The 26,646-nt window shown below is 34.4% G+C and overlaps 1 protein-coding gene across 1 annotated transcript in view; it reads right to left on the bottom strand.

The window, feature by feature from the left end:
- Positions 1-1,244: 1,244 nt before the first annotated feature.
- LOC148951549 (carbonic anhydrase 2-like) overlaps positions 1,245-26,646 on the bottom strand; it is an 81,771-nt gene continuing 56,369 nt past the window's right edge. The window contains exons 6-9 of the mRNA XM_089091100.1: positions 20,662-20,806; positions 8,438-8,543; positions 6,138-6,368; positions 1,245-1,481 (exon numbers count right to left, since the gene is read on the bottom strand). Coding sequence (XP_088947226.1) covers positions 1,323-1,481; positions 6,138-6,368; positions 8,438-8,543; positions 20,662-20,806 — 641 coding nt within the window. The 3' untranslated portion in view covers positions 1,245-1,322. The remainder of the gene's footprint in view (positions 1,482-6,137; positions 6,369-8,437; positions 8,544-20,661; positions 20,807-26,646) is intronic.

Genomic DNA, 26,646 nt, shown 5'->3' with positions numbered 1-26,646 from the left:
TCATTCTCCTCGATATCTTGTTCATTTTAGTTCTTTTTCATTTTAGGTGACACCTCTTCACCACAGTAGTAAATGTTATGTTTAAATTTTATGCAATTATTCATTTTTAGTGTCTGTTCTTCTTAGGTTGGTTTATCAAATCCAGTCAAGAATTTTGATTTGGACGTTGAATAGACGAAGTGCTCAAGAAAGAGCTACAAATAAATGTCAATGGCCGAAAATTGGCAATGATTAATGTTTACCACCCACATTCAAGTTTTCTCCTTTGGGACTTAATAATATTTACAATAAACACCATCTGTCTACTAGTGATTAGAGGGCAGCTTTGTGTTGATCGGAAGTAAATTTATTTCAATAATCATATAATTTTATTGTTTTATATTTATTTTCCTTTTGCCTATCCAAACTTGCGACAAAATCATTTTATTTTTGCACAAGGTTTTCACAAGGCTCAGTACAACCCAATTTGCCATCTTCTACCCCATTCTTGCTTGACTTTGAAAACCATCCTACGAGTAAGACGGTTGTTGTCTGACACATATTCTGCCATCAAATCAGGAAGACACTTGTCATTCAGCAACGTGCATATGCTTTATCAAGGTCAATAATATACAATTGTGAAAAAATATTTAGGTCATAATTAGGGTTCACATCAGAAGTGAACCTATCCTTTGATATATTTGACATTTGATTCTCAAGCAATAACGTTCATAACCAGATGTGCAATATTGGCTCCAGTTAATACAAGTGAAATGTATACTCTCAAGAAAATTCTCTGAATGAGGATTATAAGATGGCATAAGTTCTTGTAATTAAAGAAATATTGCAATGGGATCAAATTTAAATTTTCTTTCTAGAAATACTGAGTAAATTTTTTGTCAGACGACTTTTCTGCTTTAACGTGATGCCTGACGTCCTGCAATTATGTCAGTATTCTCTGTTGTTTTAAGTTTTACTTCAACTGCAACTCTTAAGTTATCAGTCACATTTCCTCAAAATTTTTCATCCGTTGTTCATTAAATTCTCGAATTAGACGATCTTTGCACGTTTTTTCCCACTATTTTGTCATATATTCTGGTTGCACGCCTTTCCAGCTTTGGAAACAGCTGAGTCATTGTCTATATCTCATTGCACATTATCCTTTCAATATAAGAAATTTAATTTGGAAACTCTGCTTTTATGACATTTTAAAGTTCAGTGGACCCTTTAGTGCTACCAAATTCGTAGTACCAAATCACTGGATATCATTTCACGTTGTTCTTTTATTGTAAAAGTTTCAAAAAATATACATACAATAAATAAAATGAACCAACATCAAGTTTTTACTCTGACCAATTTTGGAGTAGTGTAAACCAGTCTCTATTAGAATCAATTGCACCATATCTTCTATAAATTGTTCCGTTATTGAGAGGTTGCACGTCCCGGTCGTTGAACCTTATTGGCATCCGTTTTGAGTTCAGCAGTACACCAAATTTCATGACCTTTAATGGAGAAAAAGAAGAATTTCAATCTCGGAGAAAGTTGTGAAAATAAGGAAAAGGATTTATTTACAACATCCAGGCTGCTGAGTGTGTTATCGATATGGGGTTGCCACAGAGGCAGCAAAGTGTAAATGTTATAGAAGATTCCAAATATCATCCATATGTACATTTTATTCACAAAGAAGGTACGGATTTTAGCAAAAATATTCTGTTCGGTCTAATTTTTACAAGTAAATATATATTTTTTTATTTTTTAAAGCTTATTCTATAATTTCGTTCAAGATGAAATCCTTTTAAGTAGGGATGAAAACACAATTTAAACTTGGAAATCCAAAAAGCTAAAATGACTTAACTAACTTCCTGATGATAGTCTTTTGTCTTGATTTAAATAAACAACAAATCAGAGAATTCAAGTCAGTTAAAAGCTTAAATCGGAAGTTCAATAAGATGCATGAGCTTCCGCAGCATGCTTTTCTGTTAGGACTATGGTAATTGTACAACTTCCAAGAACACTTGGAATTTTTTTTTACAGCCAAATACCAATAGCCCACAAGCGGTCTCGCATGCACACATAATCAGTGATATCTATAGCAAATGCCAATAGCTAATGAAAGCCAACTACGAATAGGGAATGCCAATAATCAATAAGCCAAAATGCCTCACATGCAGAGATCGTCTGTGATTTTGTGGCAAAACTTCATTAAAGCTGCTTTTCATGCAGTTTTACAAGTTGATTTGAAGGATATAACTAAAAAAGTGCCCAAAGATCTAATATAAAAATGTAGTAGAAGGAGAACAAACCCATATTATGTTTAAATTTGTTTTTAAAAAATGTACATACTGTTTGAAGTTCTTAATGCTAATTTTCCTATATTCTATAATATCAACCCAGTAAGATGAGTGAATGAATTCGTTGAACAATTAAACTCACCGAAAGAGTAATTCGCTAAAACAAATCCACCTATGGGTTATATGGACACACAAAAGGAACGTAAAAAAGAAAAAAGAATAATGATAAAAAACAGGAAATTAACAACTAAATATACCATCTATGGGCTAAAGCTGAATGTAAAATTAAACATAACAGCAGTGATAATCCTAAAGTTCGGAGGCGAAAACCATATATGGCGCACTAAAAATAGTCTGTATGCTAGTATGAACTCCAAACAGAAGATCATTTATTCCAACCATTATTATTAATTATATGGAATTAAATTTTTTTTTTTTTTTTTTTTTTTTTTTGTATTTTACCAGAAGGTATTTTTCGCTATGTATTCATGTTAATGTGTGTTTGTAATTTGCTTTGTTGTAATTTTTCTATTTTCATATTTTTTGTGTGTATATGGCTCTTGGGCTTTTTGAAATACACGATCTATCTATCTATCTATCTATTGTAATGAAGACAAGAATTTAACCTAAATATTAGACCGACACAGTAACATGTAAACACGCGATCAGAGGACTAGGAACTTGTATCTATTTTTTAGATTGGATTGAAGTTAAAATTGTTCTCTATTGACATGAGAAAATAGGGTTCATTTATTCTGTAAATGAGACAGGAATTAAACCTGCTTATTAGTAAGAGAATTAATAAAGTCATACTCATATCTGGGACAGGAATTCCACCTTCACTGGAATTTTTCCCTAGGTCAATTTTAAGACGGTTGAGTGAAGGACAGGTGATTCGCTTCCGAAAGCTTCAGATATTTGACTTAAATGATCTTTGATTTGATGAAAATGTTTGGTTGCAAATACAATGATAACAGTGAACTTGCAAATGTAAGAATTTTATTTCTTGGTTATACTTATCTACAATTCAGACTCTATTAAATTTCAAATTGAACTAATAGAATTTATGATATAGCATTGAACTTTACATGGTCGAACTTTACATTGAAGTTTACATGGTCACGGTGTTCAGAGGCCCATTTGACCAAGTCCATGAAACAATCACCTGAAAAGATTAAAAAGAAATCTGGAGAGCCTTTTGTATTTTTTTAAATGTGAGTATGATCATAGTAAAGGTGACTTCAATAAATCTGATTTTACATAGAGTGTTCAGAAGCTAATTATCTGAATATCTGAAACCTTGGGAAGCGTATCAACTGTCCTTCAATCAACCGTCTTTAAATAGATTTATGGAAAAATTCCAGTGAAGATGGAAATTTGTCCGAGATATGAGAATGATTTTATTAATATTTTTACCAATCCGCAGATTAAATTCCTGTCTCAATTACAAAAAAAGGAACCCTTTTTTCTCATTTCAATTGAAAACAATTTTAACTTCAAACCAATTTTAAAAATAGATACAATTTTCCAGTCCTCTGATCGCGTGTTTACATTTATCTGTGTCGGTCTAATATGTAGGTTAAATTCCTATTCGTATTACAATATCATGGTCGGAATAAATGATCTTCTGGTCGGAGTGCAAACTAGCATACAGACTGTTTTAAGTGTGCCATATATGGTGTGCCCCTCGGACCCTTAGGGTTACCACTACTCATTACCAACTGTGATATGTGAGCCAAGAAACCAGGGGTCGAAACTTTAGTTTTAACTATTGAAAAACAACTTTGCTCCATAAACTAATATACTGCAATGACCAACCAAGGTGATTTTCTGGCAATTTAGGTGGAGAAGATTCCGCTCGAAGCCATTCCGTCGAGATTTTTCAAAATTTGGTTGTATTGTCAATTGGTTGCTGGATACAGGGAGCGTATGAAGTTCAAGCGAAGCAAAAGCTACATACTGTGATTGACTTTGAACCATCGTTATGGGTAAAGGAAATATACAAAGCCCTGGTAAGCAGATTAGCCATATTGTACCGTCAAAATTATGAAACAGAGATAGAGGGCTATGTGGTTCTTTGTGACTGGCTTTGAAAACTTACAAATAGAAAAACCACTACTGACGCACAAAAGACTTGAAATACAATTGTCTTTTCTAATTTGCACATTTTGAAAGAAAAATTACTCAGTATATTTGCCATTTTGAATCTAAAAAAAAAGTTAGATAGTTTAGTAAAAAGAAGAACATTCCGGAAGGAACGGGTCTAGGGAAAAAAGGAAGAAAAGGGAGAAGAATAAAAATCAAACATATCGCCTGTGTAACATCAAGACGTCTTCAGAGTTGAAAAAGGAAGAGGATTGAAATCAAAATAATTTAAAAGAGTGTGAACAATCGAAATTACTAAAATCAAAAGAGAAGAAAAGGAGGCAATGAAAAAAGTATGTACAATAACTGGTCAAATGAAAACAGAGCAAAGGAAGGATTTATTCTACTGATTTTCCCATGTTATTCTAACTTGGGTTTGCATCTCTTCCTTATTAATTCAAAAATAGTGTGTATTTCAATTTTTTTAATTGTTTCGCAATCTTTGGAGTCAGAAAGTGTTTGCGAAAATAGGGTGCGTTCAATAATTAAGGTGTTTTAATTGTATCAAAGTGAAGTCCTTGTTGTTGTTTTTTTCTATTTTTTTTTTTTATTTTGTTATTAATTATTTTTAATCACAAGGCATATAAATATCTCTGTTTGAGCCAGATCTTTACTAAAAGGCAGTTCAGATAACCCTGCGATTTTGTACTTGGACAGTAGGCCATGGAGACTCGGGAAGCATTAAAGGGTGAATAGCCATTAGTCAGCATTAGTCATAATTTAAAGCACAATGAGTTTTGCAAAATTTAACTCTTCTGTTATAGTAAAAAGTAAAACTGGAAATATTTTTACCTCTTTGGATCGATGTTGAACATCCCATGAATCTAACGTCGTCGATCTTTCTTCTGCCATGTTTTGATTTTCAGTCCCCCTCAAAAACTATTTGAGGGGTAATTATTTCAGTGCCCTTCAAAAAGCTTTGGCTTAATTTTAGATTTGCTCCATTAAATGCAAGATTAAATTATGTGACACAGGTTAGGTATATTGCTGCATCTACACTTTTGGTATAATCGTCAAACGGACATTCGCGTAGATCAATATCTATCCAATTTAACACATAGGAGGTCAATCAAAATTGTTTCCATAATCTACGCCATCACGGAAAAAATGAACAACGCATCCTGCTAGTTTCTCTCTTTTTCTTACTTGTACAGGCGTAGCCCAATCTTTGTATATCTTCGCTCATTTTCTTTATTTTCTTTTTTTAGTGTCCCTTTTAATTTTTTATACTTTGAGTTCTATTTGTTTATATATTATAACATGTTATGGACCATTTATAAATATACGTTTTTCAATGAATTTGATAAAATGAGAGTTTTAAATAATAATTAATGAACGATTTATTCATTCTGACAATTAAATTTTACATTCTTTTGTCAGTTTTAACTAGATCGTTGTTCCTTAAGCTTTTTTCGTTTTAGTCCTGTTTTTCTTTATTGACCCAGAAATTCGAATTCGACTCTTCACGGCTTGTGGTACCGTTATTTTGAAATAAATATCTTATCTTGTACCTTTGTTACCATGCCCTTCCCATATCAATACCACTCTCCAATCCTTATCCAGAAAGGTCAGCACTAGTTGGTTATACCGTGCATTAGCTCTTAATCAAAGTCTGATATTAATAACTTTGACTGTTTCTTAGGAGAGTAGTGTAGTTTTCAGGATAACAAAAGAAAATTGTAGCAAATACATTAAGGTAGATTTGAATAGTTTGCTTCCTACCTGAGCTTCTGACAAGACAATTCTATCAGCCATTAGAATCCATTCAACAACTTCACTGAATGGGGGAGTTGTAAGGGATCCTCTGTATCGATAAAATCTAGAACTGTCTACTGGTATGAAGTTCTTAAGCAGAGTTGAAGAATCTGTCAGCATAATTTTAGACTTCGCTTTAGTTATTGATGAAAAACTGCTGTAAAATTCTTCAAAATCTGGATTACCTTCCGTTGATATCTAAAGAAAACTTAGTAGTTCATTTTGGTCCGTGATATGTGTTTTTTTTCGTGATTATCTTGAAGACTAACGAGCCATCAATAGCCAGTTTTACAGTAATAGGCTCAAAAGAAAATTAAGGCCTGCCATTTGAAGAAAACGTCATTGGTTCTTGATTAAAGATGTGATTTTACTCCACGAAAACATGCGATCACATATGACACTGCCAACTCAAGAAACACTTTGAAACTGTTTGAACACTTTGAACCTTCCACATTGCTTTAGAGCCTCTTTCCTCGTCAAACTTTCATTTGTTTGGAGCAAATAAAGAGGCTCTAATTGGTTAAAAATTTTTCGACATCAAACAAGTTCAATATCAGGTGCAAAAATAGCTTTGAGATCAAAGAGTTTTGTGCCAGAAGCAAACACAGTACTAGTGCATTATATGGTCGCTTTTATATACTAATGAGAGATGGTAGTTTTCATTGCGTTTACGATATTTAAACTGTTGTTTTTTTTGGGTTAGGGGGGGAGGTACCTAATTTAGGTTAGGTTACGTATTTAATATATGCTATGCTTTTACCAAAATTATAAGAATTACATAAATGGCAAATCCCAATTTGTAATCTTAACATTCATATTAGATCACCTTTTTCACTCAATTCCTCTCTAACAACTGTTTTAGTAGCGGGTATCTGTCGCGCTATCTTTAGCGTATCCAGGTTGACATTCCAGATACAGTATATAAAAGAGTATGTTTAATGCACTAGTACAAAAAAAATTACATAGAGCCCTTGATAACAGCATTCAAAAGAAAAAAGCGATAAGAAAGACACTGTCATTGCATTTCCGTTTTTGATTTCAATTTTTCTGGGGGTCTTTGTATTTACTCCCCCAAACTTAGCCTGTGGGATATTATATAAGTATCTTCTTTCAAGAAAAATTTCAGTTTTTGTCAATTGTAAAACTAGTTGCTCCCAGGCCTGACTATAGTCACATTCATGCACCAGTTTTGATTAAGATACATAACCATAACAATTATTAAAAATGCACTTCTGAGATGAGCAGTCTGACTATACTGGCTTTCTTTGTGTTGAACGTCGTTGCTGACTATGACAAGATTTGTTCAAAAATTTGAGTGGGAGAAGAAGACTGATACTCAAATTGTGCTCTGACGGGGGGGGGGGGGAGACTTTCGAATTATTTCGTAAATTTTTCATCGACAAAATGTGGTTTTTATAATAGAAAACCTAGGATTTTAGATTTTTTTTGGCAAAAGTGGGCAACTGAAATTAGCAAAATCTATAATTTTTCTTGTACCATTGAGGAAAAAATGCTGCAACATGAGGTACATCTTGGAGAATAGCCCCTAGCCCTCTTGTTTCTTGATTCACACATGACAGTCATATAGCATTGCCTGGATCGTAAGAAACTTCTACAAACAACACACATTTGCTGGCACAAGACAATTTTAAATCGATCAATACTTTTATATTATTATTTGCTTGATAATCAATGCATAATGGCGCTTTATAGTAATCCTGTAAACAGTCAAATTTTATGTTAATTCAGTTGCATGAAACTGTATTTCTGTACGGTCCACTGTTATTAACCAAAACATCCAAATAAAATAAAGTTTTAATCTTGAACAATAGCATAGATTGATTCTGGGTTAGTTGTTAAGTTTTATGTAAGCTTCATAAACCGTGTATTAAGTGGCTTGAAATGAAATTTTAACTAAGACCGAATTAAAAAAAAAAAAACTATTAAGAAAATAAGTCAATGGTGAAAAGTGCCTATCATTTTTTAATTATTTATTCAGCGAGTTTTATTCAATTATTTTATAACCAAAATTTAGAATTACTCAACTAAAAATCTGATGCAATTCTTCAATCTTTCAATGAATGAATGATTCAACTATTAAGAACAGAATTAATCATAACTGTTTATTCAAATAACCTCTGCCCTGCTGTTGCGCAGAAATACAACCTGTGACACCTCGCTGCGAGTAAGTAACGATTCCCAATAAATTAATTTTTGGGAGTTTTCAGCTTCCAAAAAAAGAAGATATTTAAATAATTTGTGTTTACCTCAAACAGAACACCAATTACAGCAAGACCATCCCGATGAGTTAAAGCTTCTTCAACTGAAGCATATTTAGTGTTGCGATGAACAAAGTGTACCTCGACTGGGTACCTGAAAGGTTAAACATAAATTTTAAAAAATAAATAAGTTTCTCCTAGCTTATAAGGCACAAGACCAGCACTTCAAAACTTTTGAAATAATGAGTGTAAGGCTATAAGGTTTGACCTCAGACTAGGTAATTATCATGGATAGATAAGTGTATTAAAGCCAAAAAATTGGCAATGAACACAAAAAGAGCACAAATACAATGAACTTGTATCAGCCATCATCAACTAACACTTAAATGAAACATACATTTAAAAATAAGTTTTTTTTTTACGACTGAAATCGAGGAACAACAATAAAGCTTAAAACTAACAGGCATTAATCCATATATGTGGGAGCGAGGTGCTGCGCCTTCGTCAGCCCTCTCTCTTTACGCTAAATTTTGACTTTTTGTCATAGCTCTTTAAGATAGACTGCTGAAACACAAGAGCCGTTGAATCTTACTAAGAAATGTTTAGCAAGATTCCCCTCCCCCCAATTTTTCTTACTATTGGTTGAAAAAATGTATTTTTTAAATTTAGTTTGATCTAAACATTTTAGTAACAAAAGAGAATTTCAATGCAGTTCCTCATTCAATACTTTTCACAAATATACTAATCACTACCACTTTTTTTTTATAAAAGAACAATACATAACAATTATGCTTGAAATGACGTCACCTTGGCTCGTAATTGCACTCACTTATGAATTAACTTGGAATTAGACCCCCATTTTAAATTTCTTCAATTTTTTTCTTAAACCTGATATAAATTGAAAATAAGTTAAGCTTTACTCATTCTATTTTACAAAATTTCCAGATACCTTACTATTCTACAAATAAACTGAGGCGACGCACTATTTAAGAGACCTGGAAGTATCAACTCATTCTTTCCAAATATCTTTTCCCTTATCGTAGAGAGCCCCTGGCACCAGCTCAAGCAATGTATTAAATAATCCTCTTTAACTGTGTAAATTATTTTATTATTATTATTAAGCTGACCTAAGATGGCATTGCACTATTGAGGCTTGCATACCATGCTACTTTAGTTAGCTTGTGTTTTGGATATGCCTGTTTTTGAGTTCCGACTATTTTAACCATTTATACTGTGATTATATTGATAATAATATTCCTGAAAATCACTGCAGAAGAAGCCAACGCTAGTCCGATAAGCTTTCTAAACAGCAAGTGTTCTATTCTAGGACCGCTAGTGCCATCTATAACTGAAATTCCAATCGCATGTCAGCTGTACAGACATGAAGATGTCAAAAGTGTTTAGCCGTTTAATCCAAATGCCATCTATATCTCATCTCCAAAGGTGAAGAGGAAACAGCACAGGAAAAACACAGATAGAAGAGTCTGAGAACGCAGAAAGTGGTGTTTACTTTATAACGGTAACCCCAACCCCTTTATACCAGTAATCCCTACAGCTCACAGTGACAGCACAACAGAAAAGCGAAAGAATTAATAATACGAGGCTCAATAGTTACTGTACATAACTGAGGAACTATACCTATATTTGAGGCCTTACTATTACGACAAAGCTTAAACAACCCTGTACTAAAACTTGTCACTCTAACTACCAAAATTAATTTCTCAAGCATGATTCTATGCAGCTCCATATCACCGACAAATAAATAGGACGAGTTAGAGCTTGTCTTACGCATCAACTCGACACCGCTAGCAATAATTACTAAATGCACGGATATAACAACTGAAACAAGCGATATTAAAGGTTATCTGAAGTTTTTCAGTACCAGGCAAGACAGACAACACATCCATCGCGAAGGTTGAGAAGGCATTTACTGCCATGAAGATTTGCTGTGCAGAAAACTTAGTGGTCTCTCAGATTCGTCTCAGGAAAAAATCTGGCTGTGGTGCAAGCGGAGAGGGTTACCAACAGCTTGCCCTTGCATTATTTTACCATCAGTATATTATCCTAAAAGTGCCCGTAACAGACGCAAAATAGTGACATCCCTGGAGTATCAAGGTGAAGATTTTCACACAAAATTCAGTAATCCAGCTATCATCGTAGCTGGAGATTCTCAGTTAGCAAATTAAAAGTGGATTTCACGTGTATTAGATATGAAAAAAGTAGCCGATGTTCCCATTCATGAAAGTGGAAGCATACTAGACCTCATACGAACGAATCTTGAAATATTCTACGAACCACCAGTTTCCCCAGAACTACGAGATAAGTCAGACCAAAACGTACTCTGGTGGATATGAAAGAGCAGAAAGCATATTTCGAAACCAAAAAAAGATTAAAATAGCTTAACAGTGAAAACTCGATCCAACATTTTGGCAGATGGAACGCTAACTTCGAATTTGATCAAGTCTGCGCCAAAACAGACATTAAAAGCGTAGACATTATACTTGATTCTGCAGCAAAAGTACCTTGAGTTTTTTTCAGTCAGAAAGTGTACGATTTGTGAAACTGGCGAGCCGCGGTTAGATACCGAGATAAAAAGTATGATCAAAGAACGATGTAAATTCCATGCTACACGAGGCAGTAAATGTGAAAAAGATGAGAAATGAAGTCATCTCTGCCTGACAAGCTTCCCGAAAAAGGTACCTACGGGAAAAAGTTGTCCCTCTCCTAAAGTCAGAGTTGCACAAGTGGCGTGACGCAGTAAAACGGTTCAGTATATAAAAACAATAACTGAAATATAAATCCAAATGGCCCATGTGTAAGTGACGAGCAAATGAGTGACATCATTAACAATTATAATATGGACGAAATCGTAGAGGTGTCAGAAATGGCAGTTTTCTATGCAATTAGATGGCTACGTAATAACTCTGCCTCATACCCAAGTGAACTCTCCGTCAAATTATTCAAAGAATACTCACCTTTCCTAGCCAAGTCAATTGCATCAGTAATAATGCAGTGTTCAACAGAATAACTATTTCTAAAGACGTACAAAGCTGCATATGTTCGTGTCATACCGAAAGTCACCTCAGTCCTATGATCAACAGAGACCCCTTTTGATAACTCCCAATTTAGAGAAGGTGGCTCAGGGTTTAATTTACCACTAATTGTCACAACATATTGTGTCTTAGATAGATCCGTAACAATATGGTTGCATACAAGGTAGAAGCACGGCAGTATATCGAGTTTGAATGAACTACTTAATTTTGAAGTGCCTGGACACATCTAATAATATTGTCGATTTAATTTGCGTGAACTATAGAAAAGTATTCGACCTTATTAAGTACCTGACCACATTAACAAATTTGAAGTGAGAGAGTTTATACAGGGGAGACGACAATTAGGTTGCCGAAGATACCTGCTCTGAGTGGTCAGAAGTAAGCTGCGGCTGCCCCCAAGTAACATACAACAGTACCTTCTTTTGAGGGTAAGTACTGTGTACTAACCCTCAAGTACACAGTACAGAACTCAGTAGTAAAGAAGCCGTTTGACCAGACTTTATTCACGGACTTCATCACGCAGTGTCAATTAAATGGCCTACAAGTGATTGAACAGAAATCGAAAGATCTACAATTCTATTCATGCAAGTGGGACATTATAATCCCAAATGTGCCGTTTCCAACTGTTTTTTTTCTGCAGCAACCCTAGGTTTAACATTTACAGGTGATCGCTCGTTTAAGCTGCATGATGACACTATTGCTTGCAAAGGTCATAACTCAATCCAGAAACAAATAAGCATGAGCAGGCTGGGCTTCTCTGACCGCCAACTCTTACTGGCATATACTAAGAACATCAGTCCTATCTTTGAGTATTGCTGTCTCATTTGGGGTCCCTAAACTACAAACGCTCCCTATATGTCAGCAGAACTAGAAGATGTCCAAATACGTGCTACTGACATATTACATGGACCTCACTTCCGCAACTACGAAAGTGTTCTTGAACTCTTGAACTTGCCCACATTATACGCTCGTAGACATAACTTAACAATAAAATTTGGAAAACACTATTCTAAAAAAAGAAACACCGATCTCTTTTTCCACTATCTGTAAAGATCAGCAGAATAACTAGGCATCACAATAAAAGGCAACCCATTTAGTACCTTACTAACAGATTTGGAAATTCCTTCGTGCCATATTCCGTAAGCGTATTTAAGAAGTGATATTTTTTCCTCATTTTCTATTTTTTATGATTGTAAATAGAACATAGTTTAGCGTTAATTTCTGAGTGCTACGATACCTAATTAAATAAAAGAACACGAATAATATCACATTTAACAATTTTACTTTATAACCATCTAAACTACTAGCCTGGACTACGAAAGCAATAACACAAGAAAATTTTGCATGTGATAAAAAGGTGGTAAAACGAGTAGGAAAGAGCAGGATGGAAATGGAAACTAAGTAAAATAATATAATAACAAAAGATTTCTTCCTATATTATAAGGCACAATACTAGCATTAGGAATCTTTTGTCAAGATTAGCGTAAGGCAATAACGTAATTACTACGTAATATTCACAATATCTGTATCATTTTATTTTTATTTAATACTGCTGTGTATAAATAATATCATATTCGACGATTTCACTTTATAATCATTTCAAATACTAGGCTGGAAGGCCACGCAATTTTACATGTGGCGAAAAAAGTGGTAAAAACTTAAAACTAGGAGTGAATGGGACGGAAATGGACATTGAGTACACTGGATATCAGGCTATATGTCTAGGCCTATGCTTCTACAAAGATGAATAATAGAAAGCTTTTTAACAATTCTACTCCAAGAGGAGCGCCTTAGCTCCGCCTTCGAGTTCAACTGAGAGACAGACGCGTACAATCGCCTCGGTTGACTAAAACAACACCAGTTGACGTTAGCATTCACTTTGATTGAGACCGAATTAAATAATGAGTGATAGTGAGATAGTGATTGGATTATTGGACAATTTATTTGATGAGGATTATGATCGTAGAAGGCCATATAAAGCTCATTCGCGTTAAAGAAGACTCTCAAGTGAGAATGATCGCGATCAAACAAATGGCTCTCGGAGCCCTAAAATTAGTTCTAGGAACGAAAAATCTTGCTCTCGGAGCCCCACAAAAATCCTTGTCACAAAGCGGAAGACTTCTTCGGAAAAGCACAAAGGTAAAAGATTAAAAGAAAACACGTCAAATGACGCTCTATTCAAAAAGATTTCTGAAGAACTCTCTATTACCAAAGAGGGTCCCAAGATCCATAAGAAGCTTGACAAAGTTGCAAATAGATCTGTCTCTGATCCTTTGGAAATGGGGAAGCCAAAAGATTTATTTGAGTGCCACCCTAGGCCTGCGAATACTGAAAAAATGGTTGTTTCAAAGGTGAACAGTGAAATTTGGGCTACTCTCTCATCAAAGACTAGACAGAGGGATGCGAAGATACTTCAAGTGCAGCGGGCAATTGTTCACTCAACATTTTGTGTTTTAGAGGCAGCAAATGCGATTTTTGAGCTTGAAAATGAGCATATCAAAGAAAAGGTTGTCAAAACACATGCTTGGCCTCTCCAATTATGATCTAAGTCTAAAAAGACGTCATGCGATGAAATTTGAAGTGAGCCCAGATCCCACTGTAGCATCAGCTTTATGCGCTCCTGAAGTGAAATTCACGGAGTTTCTTTTTGGCAAAGATGTTGCCAAAACAGCGTCTAAAGTCAAATCCGTTGCGGATTTGAAAAAAATCATTTGGAAGACCAAAAAACGTGCAAGGGGGGCCTACCCCTATCGCCGATGGCAGAACGAGGCCCCCCGTCCAAATTATCGCAGAAGGCAGGGCCAGGAAGGTCAAGACAGGTCCAAATTCCAGAAATTCCACAAAGGGGATCACAAATAGCTGGTATATACTATTTAACATACCCCGCCCTTGATTTTTATGTTTTGGTGTGAATTTCAATAGGCGGTCACAACATATGGCTGATGATTGTAAAGCGGGGAGACTTAGTAAGTTCGTCTCAATATGACAGTCAATAAGCAGAGATTTGAATATTTTGAATAGTCTAGTCTCGGGCTATAAGATTGAAGTTGAAAAAACACCACTAAAAGCTTTGAAAACAAAAAACAAAAGTTTTACGTTGGAAGAAATACAGGCTATAAGAAAAGAAGTTGATATTTCATTGCATAAAGGTGCAATTGTTAAAGTACCCGAGTTCAGAATAAAGAAAATACTTTGTATTTCTCCCGTTTTTACGGTCCCAAAGAAAGATGGGTCTACTCGGTTTATTCTGAATCTTAAAAAATTAAATGAAAACATTAAACATTATCATTTTAAAATAGAAAGTGTTCATTCTGCGGTTTTTTTTAATGACGAAAAATTGTTATATTGTTATCAATTTTATCAAAAAATTGATGATCAGATGTGGCTTTGTTTTGAAGTAGACGTTTGTTATGCGTTCACTTCAATGCCAATTGGCTTATCATCTGCTCCAAGTGTTCTTACGGAAATTTTTAAACCCGTTTTCTCCCTGTTTCGAAGAAAAAGGTGTTTGTCGGTGGTATATTTAGATAATTTTCTCCTCCTGGGAAAGTCATATTTAGAATGTCAAAACAATGTGTATGAAACAGCGAATTTACTTTCAGAGCTTGGGTTTGTGATACATACGGGAAAGTCAGCTCTTATCCCTAGCCCACAAATAGAATTTCTGGGTTTTATGTTAGATTTACGATCAATGCGTATTTTCCTGCCGGAAAGAAAAATTAAAAAAGTTATAGATTTGGTTTCACAAATTCTTAGTACAGAATTGACTAAGATTCAAGAATTGGCCGAAACTATAGTTGTTCTTGTTTCAACATTCCCAGCAGTGGAATTAGTGCCTTTATATTACCGGAAAGCGGAATTGTTGAAAACTCAGGCACTAAAGTACGCGAGGGGTGATTTTGCGGCAAGGCTAATTTTAACATCCGATGTAAATTCGGAACTTCAATGGTGGTTGGATATTACCAATCATGCTTCTAAAGTAATTGATCCGAGATCAATTGACACATATTTGTGTAGTGATGTATCGAAACTAGGTTGGTCACTCGTGGATGAATATTCCGTGAAAGTTGTTTCAATATTCCATGGAATATTCCATGAATATTCCATGTAAACCTGTATCATGGAAAATTCTATGACACTGGTGAATGGTCCTCAGAAGAGAAAAGATTTGATATCAATGTTTTAGAAAAGAAGGCTGTTTATCTGGGTTTAAAATGTTTTGCTCAGGATATTAAAGGCCTGCATGTCCGGCTGCGTTCTGAAAATATAACCAGAGTAGCTTATATAAATAAAATTGGAGGATCAAAATCTAAGTTTTACAATTATTTCGCAAATAAGGTCTGGCAGCTAGTATTGTAGGGCAAAGGCTGGCTATCTGCAGAACATGTGTTTGGAGTTGCTAATATCGCGGATAAAGCATCTAAAAAATTTGATAATAAATAAGAATGGAAATTGGATTCTGAAATATTTATTATTTTGAACTTTTTGGTTAGTCAGTTGATAGATATTGATTTGTTTGCAACTAGGTTAAAGTTTCAGATTAAACCAGTTGTTTCTTGAAAACCAGATCCAGAATATTTTTTCATAGATGCATTTGCAATGAGTTGGAAGCCTTATTTCTTTTATACATTTTTCCATTTAGTTTACTTCTGAGGACCCTTCAGAAGGTGGAAATAGATCAGGCCACTTGTATTTTGATCTTTCCAAACTGGACCACACAAGTCTGGTATCCCTTACTATTAACGCTTTTAATAGGAAGTTCAATATTTCTACCAAATGACATTTTTACTTTGTCTTTGCCACAGAAACCGACCTTGAACCATACATTTTCCAAGACGTTACGCCTAGCGACTTGTGTCGTCTCCGGCAAAGGCTTCACCACCTTGGATATTCTACTTCCACAGTCAATATAATCATGGATGGATGGCAGGATTCGAGTAAGCGCCAGTACAGGTTTTACATTGAAAAATGGATCGACTTTTGTGGAAGAAATACAATCCAGGTCTTGGAGGCAACTATACCGGAGACTTTGATCTTTCTTACGGAACTTTTTCACTCAGGTGTTGGATACAGTGCTATTAATACTGCGAGGAGTGCTTTATCGGCAATTTTATCAAGCCTTCAGTTAGGCAGTAATCACATCACCAAGAAGTTCATGAGAGGTGTCTTTAATAGAAGGCCTAGTCTACCCTAGATTTCTAGTATTTGGGATGTAAAATGTGTATTCAATCTCTTTAGACTGCCAGCTTGGTATATTGAAAATCTTCAATTAGTAACACAAAAATTAGCAGTTTTATTGATTTTATCAGCTTGTGAAAGAGTTCAGTTTTTGGCCAGTTTATCACTTACACAATGATACATAATGACGATGGAAGTTTTGAATTTCAAATCAATGTGTTGTTAAAAACAACGAAACCAGGCAACCACAAATCATAGTTAAATTTCGGCCTTTTCAAGAGTCGTCCCTGTGTCTGGTGACGCACCTAGCTAGGTATATTAGAATGACGTCAGATCCGAATAGAAACGACGCGCTTTTTCTTACATATCGTAAGCCTCATACTGCTGCGTCCAAATAATCTATTTCTAGATGGGTAAAAAAGTTTTATTTCTTGCAGGTATAGATATCAGGGTTTATGGGCTCATAGCACACGGTCTGCCTCAACGTCCCACCTTAAAGCATGAGGAGTTGACGTGGATCAAATCGTAAAATATGTAGGCTGGACAAATGCCAAAACGTTTGCAAGGTTCTATAATAAAAAAATTGAAAGTGGTCAACAGTTATCTATCTTTTGAATTTACTCATTGTATTTTATTATATTTGAAATATCTTACTATAAATGAAATTTTGTACAACAGACTGTCTTTATAAACAGACCTGTTATTGATCATTAGTGTTGGTTTAGCTCATGCTGAACTTTAAAATCTCAGTTGAACTCGAAGGCGGAGCTAAGGCGCTCCTCTTGGAGTAGAATTGATAAATTAAACGAAAACTTACCAAGTTTGAAGTTTGATTGTAATCCTACTCCAAAGAAGGAGCGCTAGCGTAGCTGAGAGTTCAACTGCCCTCCCAATTTCCCTTCCCGTTGAACTCTCAGCGTTTCATCATGAGCTTACTACTACTACTACTACTAACAACAACACACCGCAGCACCAAGCCACCTGAGGCCAACACAGCTATGCACGCTCCTCCTCCACCCCAATCTATTCTAAGCCTCCCTTTTCACACCCTCCCACGAAGTTCCCATTTCTTTTAAATCTTTCTTTATGACGTCCTCCCACCCCAGACGGGGACGACCTGCTTTCCGTTTAGCCCTAGATGGTTGGCCGAAAATAACAATCTTCGGCAATCTGTCATCCTTCATCCGCACAACGTGCCCCAACAACCTCAACCTTTCTTTCATTATAGCCCTAGAGAGCGGTATTGAACCACAATTTTTTTATAGCCTATTGTTTGAAATACGGTCAGTCAGCCGGGTACCCAGAACAATCCTTAAGCAATCATGAGCTTAACCACCGCATATTACAATGACTTAAAATGCTGGTGTTGTTTTGGTCAATCGAGGCGATTGTACGCGTCTGTCTCTCAGTTGAACTCTCAGCTACGCTGGCGCTCCTTCTTCGGAGTAGAATTACAATCAAACTTCAAACTTGGTAAGTTTTCGTTTAATTTATCAATTAAATATCATCTAGTGCATTAAATCCAAGTAATTTTAAATAATACACGCACAGAAGAATCTATTTAAGGGAGAATAATATCAATAAATAACCAAAACAGGCAACCTTTCCCAGTGCCTCCCTCCACCCCTCCCATTGAGTGTTTTTGACTTGTGAATGCGTGTCTGAAACAGAAAACATCCGGCATAAGTCACTTTAAAATGTAACGAAGGCAGTCTATAAAGGCTGCATTATCATTTTGGTGACCCTGGACAACTTCATAGTGGTAATGTGGGCATAATTATACTGACTGTTTTTCTTTTTATTTAGTTTTTTTTTCCAGATGGACTTCAAATACAACTTACAAAGAAAAAATGAACTTTCCCTTCCCCTATTTACCTGAAAGAGGTTTTTGTATCAAGGATTATCATTTTGAAGCCATGTACCAAACTATAACTTGAAATTATCCTTTCCAAAACCACTCACATTTGTCTAATTTTACCCTACTTGAGGGAGAATGATAAAGGTTCTATTTCCTCTAGCTTCTTTTGTATTACAAGTTCTCAAGAACTTCCAGCTCATTCCGCCTTTCCTTAGCTTTCCAGTAATTTGAAAGAAAATACTTCATGACTTCAAGAAAACCAACAAAATAAAAACTGTCCATTATCATATCATTATTCCCTAGAGTTTGATATCCATCATATCATTTCCATGCATAAATGATTTGTGGAAACTCTTGTAGTTATCCCATAAACAACTTTGTTCCTTATGATGCTTCACTCTATAGACTCTGACTCTCGATCCTCTTGAAACCAATCGTCTCTGTGTTGCACAATGAGGCTGAATTTTTCTGTTTTATCTATTACCAAGCGGTCTTCTGCCAAATCCAACCCAAAACAATAATATAGTTAAGGCAAGAGTCTCTGAAAAACATTAATCTTTCAAGTTGGGAATTCACATCTTACAAAGATCACTGTGGAGCAGAGAAAAAGTACAATGTGCACTTGGAATTATACAATATGATTTAAGCCAAAGCAATGGCGCAGCTCCAGAACGATTATCATACTGAATGAGGTTTCTTGCTTTGTTCCAAACTTTAAAAAGGGGCTTCACGAAAGAGAGAAAAACTGAAATCCATATTATTAGGGATCAATACACACAAAACTAGACACAGCACTGAAAGAGGACCAGCACTTACGGTGTATCCAGACTATGAAGTGACGTGATTTCCGTCTCCCATTTCCAGCTATGGTCACTTAAGAACCAGAATTTCATCTCCCGTTAGCTCGTCCTGCAAGCCCTATGCTGGTTCGGTAGCCTAATTCAAATGCCACTCCAAAAATTGGCCAAAAACATTTCTTTTAATTTGATCCCCCGAAACAAGGTTGTAAACACCCTTTTGCTTCAAACAAAGTGATAACCTTGATGAATTTCGAGCAACGATTGCTTGTAAATTAAAAGAAGGCACCATACTGGCCCAGGATCGATCAGAATGGAGGCAAATGGCTACTCTTGCCTCAACACTAGACCAGCAGCAAGTCCAATAAGTGAAATAAATAACTCAATTATTACTATCCTTTTATGTTTCACCTATAAAATAATATAATACGTGAAGGAGTATATAGAAAAAGCGCATATAAATATAAATACGAGGCGTGTTTTTTAATTAAGGTCCGTCTCAACTTAAAAGAAGTCTGTTAAACTACACAACGAAAGATTATTTCAAAAAAGTAATTTTATTTTCAGAAAGTAAATATTTTACTCTATTTAACAGCATAGCTGCCAAGTTTGTTGTAACCCTTATCATACCTCTCAACTAATTTCAAAGTAATATCTGTATAAAAACTTGCCACCTTTTCTGATAACCGATAATTTACTTCCATTTTAACGTAGTTGTCATCACTGTAACGGTTGCCACTGAGATATTGCTTGAGGTGAAGAAACGAAGGGTTATCACACGTACAAAAAGGAAATTGTCGGGTTCATTGCTATGAGAGTGCTGTGGCAAACGACCACCCTATTGCAATTATATGTCACGAATACTTTTTCTTTCAAAATTTACAGTAAAATTAGTTCTTAAAGATAAAATTATTTCTTAATTATTTATCCACGTTAATAAGCTTCCTCCTCGAGAGTAAAGGCATGCTTTGGAACATTGAAAATTCTGCTTTCAAAACACTTATATATATATCAGATAATTCAAAACTCTTGTGCAAAGTGTTACTGATGATAAAAGTCTAGTAGTGCCCCAAGTCAGCACATGATTCAAACCGTGTAAACTTAGAAAAATGTAAGAATAGTCATTAGTGATTTAGTAAATTTATTTTAATTATTATGCAATCGTGGACTATTATGACAAGATTGGTGAATACCCCAGGGTAATCTACTAGAAGTACTGATGTCGTTTACGGTCAAGTTTATACTTAAAAATTCTTCAAAGAGATTCAAAGCCTTTCTAAATTACCATTAAACATTTTTTAGGAAAACCTTGTCTCAAAATAAGATTTGAGAAGAGATAAAATATGCCAAGCTTCTTACATTTCGTTTTGATGATGTTTTACTTACCCGACACCATTAACTGTGTGTTCAGATCCTTCCATGGTATCCAGGTCCCAATGAAAATGAAACTGCTCAAATTCATATGTCCCACTTAAGCCAGCACCACTTATTGTGATTTTTTCACCACTTTTAGTTTTGACAGTAGCCTGCACTAAAAAAAGACACAAAAATAAACATATTTAAAATATTTAAATGGTAGATGGCGCCCTAAGTAAAAGTCAGTGTTTTAAAAGTCAGCTTTCTTGAAAAGGCTAGTGTGTGTTTTCTTCACAATATGACAAAATAAACACTGTTTTGCTTGACTTTTTTAAGTACCAAGCTTCAAAGTTTTGGTTTTCTTTTTTAGGTTTTTGAATTGTTGTAATCCCTTGTCAAAATATATACAAATATTTTTGCAATTACCAATTTTTTGCTCTTTTCACAATATAATGTCTTTTCTTTTTGTTGTCTGTTCAAGGATATTTGATTATTGAAACTAGTCAAATTTCTAACAACGATATGTACTACGCTTCAAACTTTTTTTTTTTTTAAGTTTTTGAATTGCTGTAATCAGTTGTTAAAATATATTTCTGCAATCATAAATTTTTGATCTTTACGCAATTTATTGTCTTTTTATACTACTTTCTCTTCAAAAATATTTGATTATTGAAGCTAGTCCGATTTCTAACGACGATTGGTACAAAGCTTTAAACTTTTGGTTTTCTTTTTAAGGTTTTTGAATTATTGTAATCCCTTGTCAAAATATCGAAACATCATTTGTAATATTTACAAATTTTCGATTTTGGCCTTCCTACTGATATTTTATAGCTGGCTGCATCCAAACCTGTAAGCTTAGCTTAATCACGTTGCGAGTGGATTTTATCTAACAAAAAACAAACTAAAATTTAAAACTTTCAGGTATTTTTTTAGTTTGAATTTCAATTATTTTAGTTTGAAATTTTTTTAATTTTAATTTTTTTAGTTTGAAATTTTTCTTTTTTAAGTTTTGAATTGTTTTAATCCATTGTCAAAATATATGAAAATATTTTCGCAATTACCAGTTTGTTGCTCTTTAAGAAATTTAATATAAACTTCTCCATACATGAAAATCTTCAATTTTTCCACATAAGTGTTACAACTGTGACAATGTCATTGCCATACTGATGTATACAAAAAATTTGCAAAAAACTACGTTTTCTAAAGAGTTAAAGAGGCTGAGTCACAAGTTTGAACCTTAAAACGTACAGGGATTAGGAGGTGCAGCTGGGGGGCGGCCTCCTCCCCAATCCCCTCTTCCGTATATGAAAGGGACTGTGCCTTCCTCAATGCCTCGCTCTTTACAATAAAGTATGACTTTCTCAAAACTCTTTTTTTTTAAACAATACAAACTTTAGCGTAAAGAGCGAGGCGTTGAGGAGGGCACATCCCCTTTCATATACGGAAGCAGGGGTTTGGGGGGCGGCAGCCCCCCAACTGCACCTCCTAATTAGCTGTACGTTTTAAGGTTCGAACTTGTGACTCAGCCTCTTTAACTCTTTAGAAAACGTAGTTATTTTCAAATAATTTCTGCACGTTTTTGTACAGTTTATTACTTATTTAACTCTTTAGAAAACGAAGTTTTTTTCAAATAATCTAAAAAAGAAACTGAGTTTCTTTTTTAAACTTTAAATTCAGTATATAGAAAAATTTTCTCTGACAGGGAATCGAACCCAGATCTTCTCCTTGGCATTCAGGAACAGCGCCCATTGTACCACAGAGACACTTTTTATATTATTTTAGTCTCTCGTATGTAATTTTGACGCAAGCAAATCCCCACAAAACTTGATATTTGGTTTTTGGAAAATAGGGAAGGAAGGATCGGATTGAGCTGAAATTTTGAGGATAAACTCCCAGGCCCCATGAAAACTTATCCTCTAAATTTCAGCCCGATCGAACAACGTTAAAGGGGGGCTGTGGTGGGAAAAATTAACATGGACTCTTATAGGAAAACGAGGTTTTTCGTAAATGTAAATTCGGGGGATAATTTTTTTGGTCTGAAAATATCAAAAGGCCCTAACAGGTCGAATTCCGCTTCGAATGAGCCCTCATTCACCCGGATCCGTTGTCAACTGTGGCCTGTAGGCGTGGCTAATAAAAAAAAAAGAGAAATGAACATTAAGTGGCTATGTTGGTTTTTTGGAAAACAGGGAAGGAGGGATCGGATTGAGCTGAAATTTTGAGGGTAAGCTCCCGAGCCCTAGGAAAGCTTAACCTCTAATTTTCAGCATAATTGGACAACGTTAAAGGGGGGCTGTGGTCGGAGGGTTGAAACTTACGGCCCACTTTTACCCATTAAGATAAAGTCGGAGGGGGGTGAAATTTTGCACGTTTCTTAGTTGGAGCTTGGGCTACAAAATGCGATCACCGCTGTCTCTCTGCGACCGCTAGGACTGGAAATCGCTTAACATTGTGGTGAGTCGCCTCTTTAAAGAGGCACAAGTGTGCCTCCTTGATGACGTCTCTCACATTATTTTTTTGTTTTCCTAAAATTAAGGTTCTTAACGAATTTTCTCAAACTTCTGACCTATCTCGATCGTTCTTTTTAGGCCAGAATATCTCGGGATGCCAAATTTCTTGAAAAAATTTGGTTCCATTTTCTAGAAGAAATACATACATATATATATATATATATATATATATATATATATATATATATATATATATATATATATATATATATATATATATATATATATATATATATATATATATATATATATATATATATATATATATATATATATATATATATATATATATATATATATATATTCGTGATGTATGTTCGTGATGTATGTTCGTGATGCCATGTTAAGCAGAAATCGCTTAACATTGTGGTGAGTCGCCTCTTTAAAGAGGCACAAGTGTGCCTCCTTGATGACGTCTCTCACATTATTTTTTTGTTTTCCTAAAATTAAGGTTCTTAACGAATTTTCTCAAACTTCTGACCTATCTCGATCGTTCTTTTTAGGCCAGAATATCTCGGGATGCCAAATTTCTTGAAAAATTTGGTTCCATTTTTCTAGAAGAAATACATACATATATATATATATATATATATATATATATATATATATATATATATATATATATATATATATATATATATATATATATATATATATATATATATATATATCGTGATGTATGTTCGTGATGCCATGTTAAGCGGAAATCGCTTAACATTGTGGTGAGTCGCCTCTTTAAAGAGGCACAAGTGTGCCTCCTTGATGACGTCTCTCACATTATTTTTTTGTTTTCCTAAAATTAAGGTTCTTAACGAAGTTTCTCAGACTTCTGACCTATCTCGATCGTTCTTTTTAGGCCAGAATATCTCGGGATGCCAAATTTCTTGGAAAAATTTGGTTCCATTTTCTAGAAGAAATACATATATATATATATATATATATATATATATATATATATATATATATATATATATATATATATATATATATATATATATATATATATATATATATATATATATATATATATATTCGTGATGTATGTCGGTGATGCCATTGATGTGGCCCAAACAAAGTTTCTGAGACGTATTGAAAGTATCAGGTGATACGACTTTTTCTCGAATGAGGATCTGCAATACCACTGTAACTCAAATCCTCCTCTACGGTGCAGAGACCTGACCATCTGCTGCTTCTGTTTGTGATGCCATTGATGTGGCCCAAACAAAGTTTCTGAGACGTATTGAAAGTATCAGGTGATACGACTTTTTCTCGAATACGGATCTGCAATACCACTGTAACTCAAGTCCTCCTCTACGGTGCTGAGACCTGATCATCTGCTGCTTCTGTTCGTGATGCCATTGATGTGGCCCAAACAAAGTTTCTGAGACGTATTGAAAGTATCAGGTGATACGACTTTTTCTCGAATACCTGATTACTGGCACTAACAGATAAGACCACCAACTCTCGTCAGCTTAGTACACTGTATATGGATAGTATAGCGGTAAGATCACAGCTGATGATTTTTGGCGCTTCATTCTCGGTGCGTACAAACAGACCCTCCCACTTACTCTTTCATTAGCGGGTTTGTGCGTATTTCTCAGTCACTGAAAAATGGTGTGAAATTGCATTATTCGTAATTACGAAAGCAAAATGAAACTTGGTGAGACGGCGAAGTGGTTTGCAATTGCCTCATATCACAAGTATGAATCAATTTATATACAAATTATGACTTAATCTATTATTTATATACAGTGAACTTCATTGATTGGCCTTTCTAGGAATTCTGAAAAGGGGGCGGGGGGTAGATTAAATTTGTGAAAATAAGGAAATTGCTAAAAAGCTTATTCAAGGTGATAGTGAAGTTTTCGACGAAAATTTCTTTTATGACAGAAGTATAGTCTTTCTTTTGAATTCTGGGGCGCCCCCGTACCAAACAGGTTTTTCTGATAGGTATACTATTCTACTGGTCATTACACTCTTTCTTTGTCAAGAGATTTACGCAATTTCAAAGTTCAATGTCTTTTTTTAGTGATAAATGAAAACCAGCATGTCTTGTCTCGCTGTTATGCAATTTTTTTTTGTATATATTCGGGTTTCAAATTAGATTCTTCGATAGTTCTGAATAGTTTATTCAACTTAACACTACTGACATTTTTTGTAAACATTTACATACAAAATGGATAATTCTAAGCAATTTCTGGTGAGTAAAATTTTCTCATTATTATAATAAAAAGAAATTGTCTTGTTATTAAGTTAAGGAAGAAATTCTTTCCTTACACTAGAACTAAGGGTACTTATGCACTTAGAAGCCTTTTCTTTTTAGGAGCTAAAACCTATACATAGTTCTCTTATAGGCTGAAATTTACGGTGCGATTTTATCAAGATCAGCGGGCCTTTTTAGAGATGTTTTTGAAAAAAGTACTGAGCTTTCGATCGGTAATTTGGGATTAGAATGAAATGTTGATTCTTTTAATGTATTATTTGTTACAAAAGCTTCTTTTTCATCAAGATCAATGGCTTTTTTTAGGGATGTTTTTGAAAATACTTCCATGCCAGTCTGCATTTACGGTGCGATTTTTATCAAGATCAGTTTACCTTTTTAGTGATGTTTTTGAAAAAAGTGCTTAGCTTTCGATTGGTAATTTGGGGTTAGAATAAAATGTTGATTCTTTTAATGTATTAATTGTTACAAAAGCTTCCTTTTTAAAGTTTCTGCTACTATTAACTTGATTTTTTCCTTACTTATAGTTCGTTACCATGTACTGCTGGAAAATGTATTTCAGTGATATTTTAGATCATAGTAGTCTAATGATGCTTTTAGTCTTTAGAAGAAGAGCAAAAACAATTTAGAATCTATTACGACTTCTTTCGTCTTCGATAAGTGAGTGGATAAAAATTCTAATTGACATTTTTTGTTTTTAATTCACAAAATGGTTGGTTTAAGTTTTCTTTTACAAGATACTCAGGCAGGAAGGATGAGGTACATAAACAGGGAGTAGGGCTCATTAAAACTTACATATGAAAACTTAAATAATGTGTGTTTTTTTTTTATAGAAATGCGTTTTAAGCAATAATTTATAAAACGCTATTAACAAAAAAACCATTATCCCCATTATCAGGATTTAAATTAATGATTATAATTCAATTCTATAAAAAAAAAGAACTAAATACGTGATTAATCTTACAAGTTAAATGGTACATTGGTAATTTGGGGTTAGAATAAAATATTGATTCTTTTAATGTATTAATTGTTACAAAAGTTTCCTTTTTAGTGTTTCGGTTACTATTAACTTGATATGTTTCTTACTTATATTTCGTTACCATGTACTGCTAGAAAATGTATTTCAGTGACATTTTAGATCATAGTAGCCTAATGATGCTTTTAGTCTTTAGAAGAAGAACCAAAACAATTTAGAATCTATGCTGCTTACCTTAGTTTAAGAGCTGAAAATCATTCTAAAAAATCTAAATTTGTAACAATGAGTATTTTTATTTTGATAATAAA

This window comes from Artemia sp. Qi Xiang Cuo, chromosome 6 (genome assembly GCF_049724085.1).
Source record: "Artemia sp. Qi Xiang Cuo chromosome 6, ASM4972408v1, whole genome shotgun sequence".
NCBI lineage: Eukaryota > Metazoa > Arthropoda > Branchiopoda > Anostraca > Artemiidae > Artemia > Artemia sp. Qi Xiang Cuo.
This window is presented reverse-complemented; position numbering and strand designations above follow the sequence as displayed.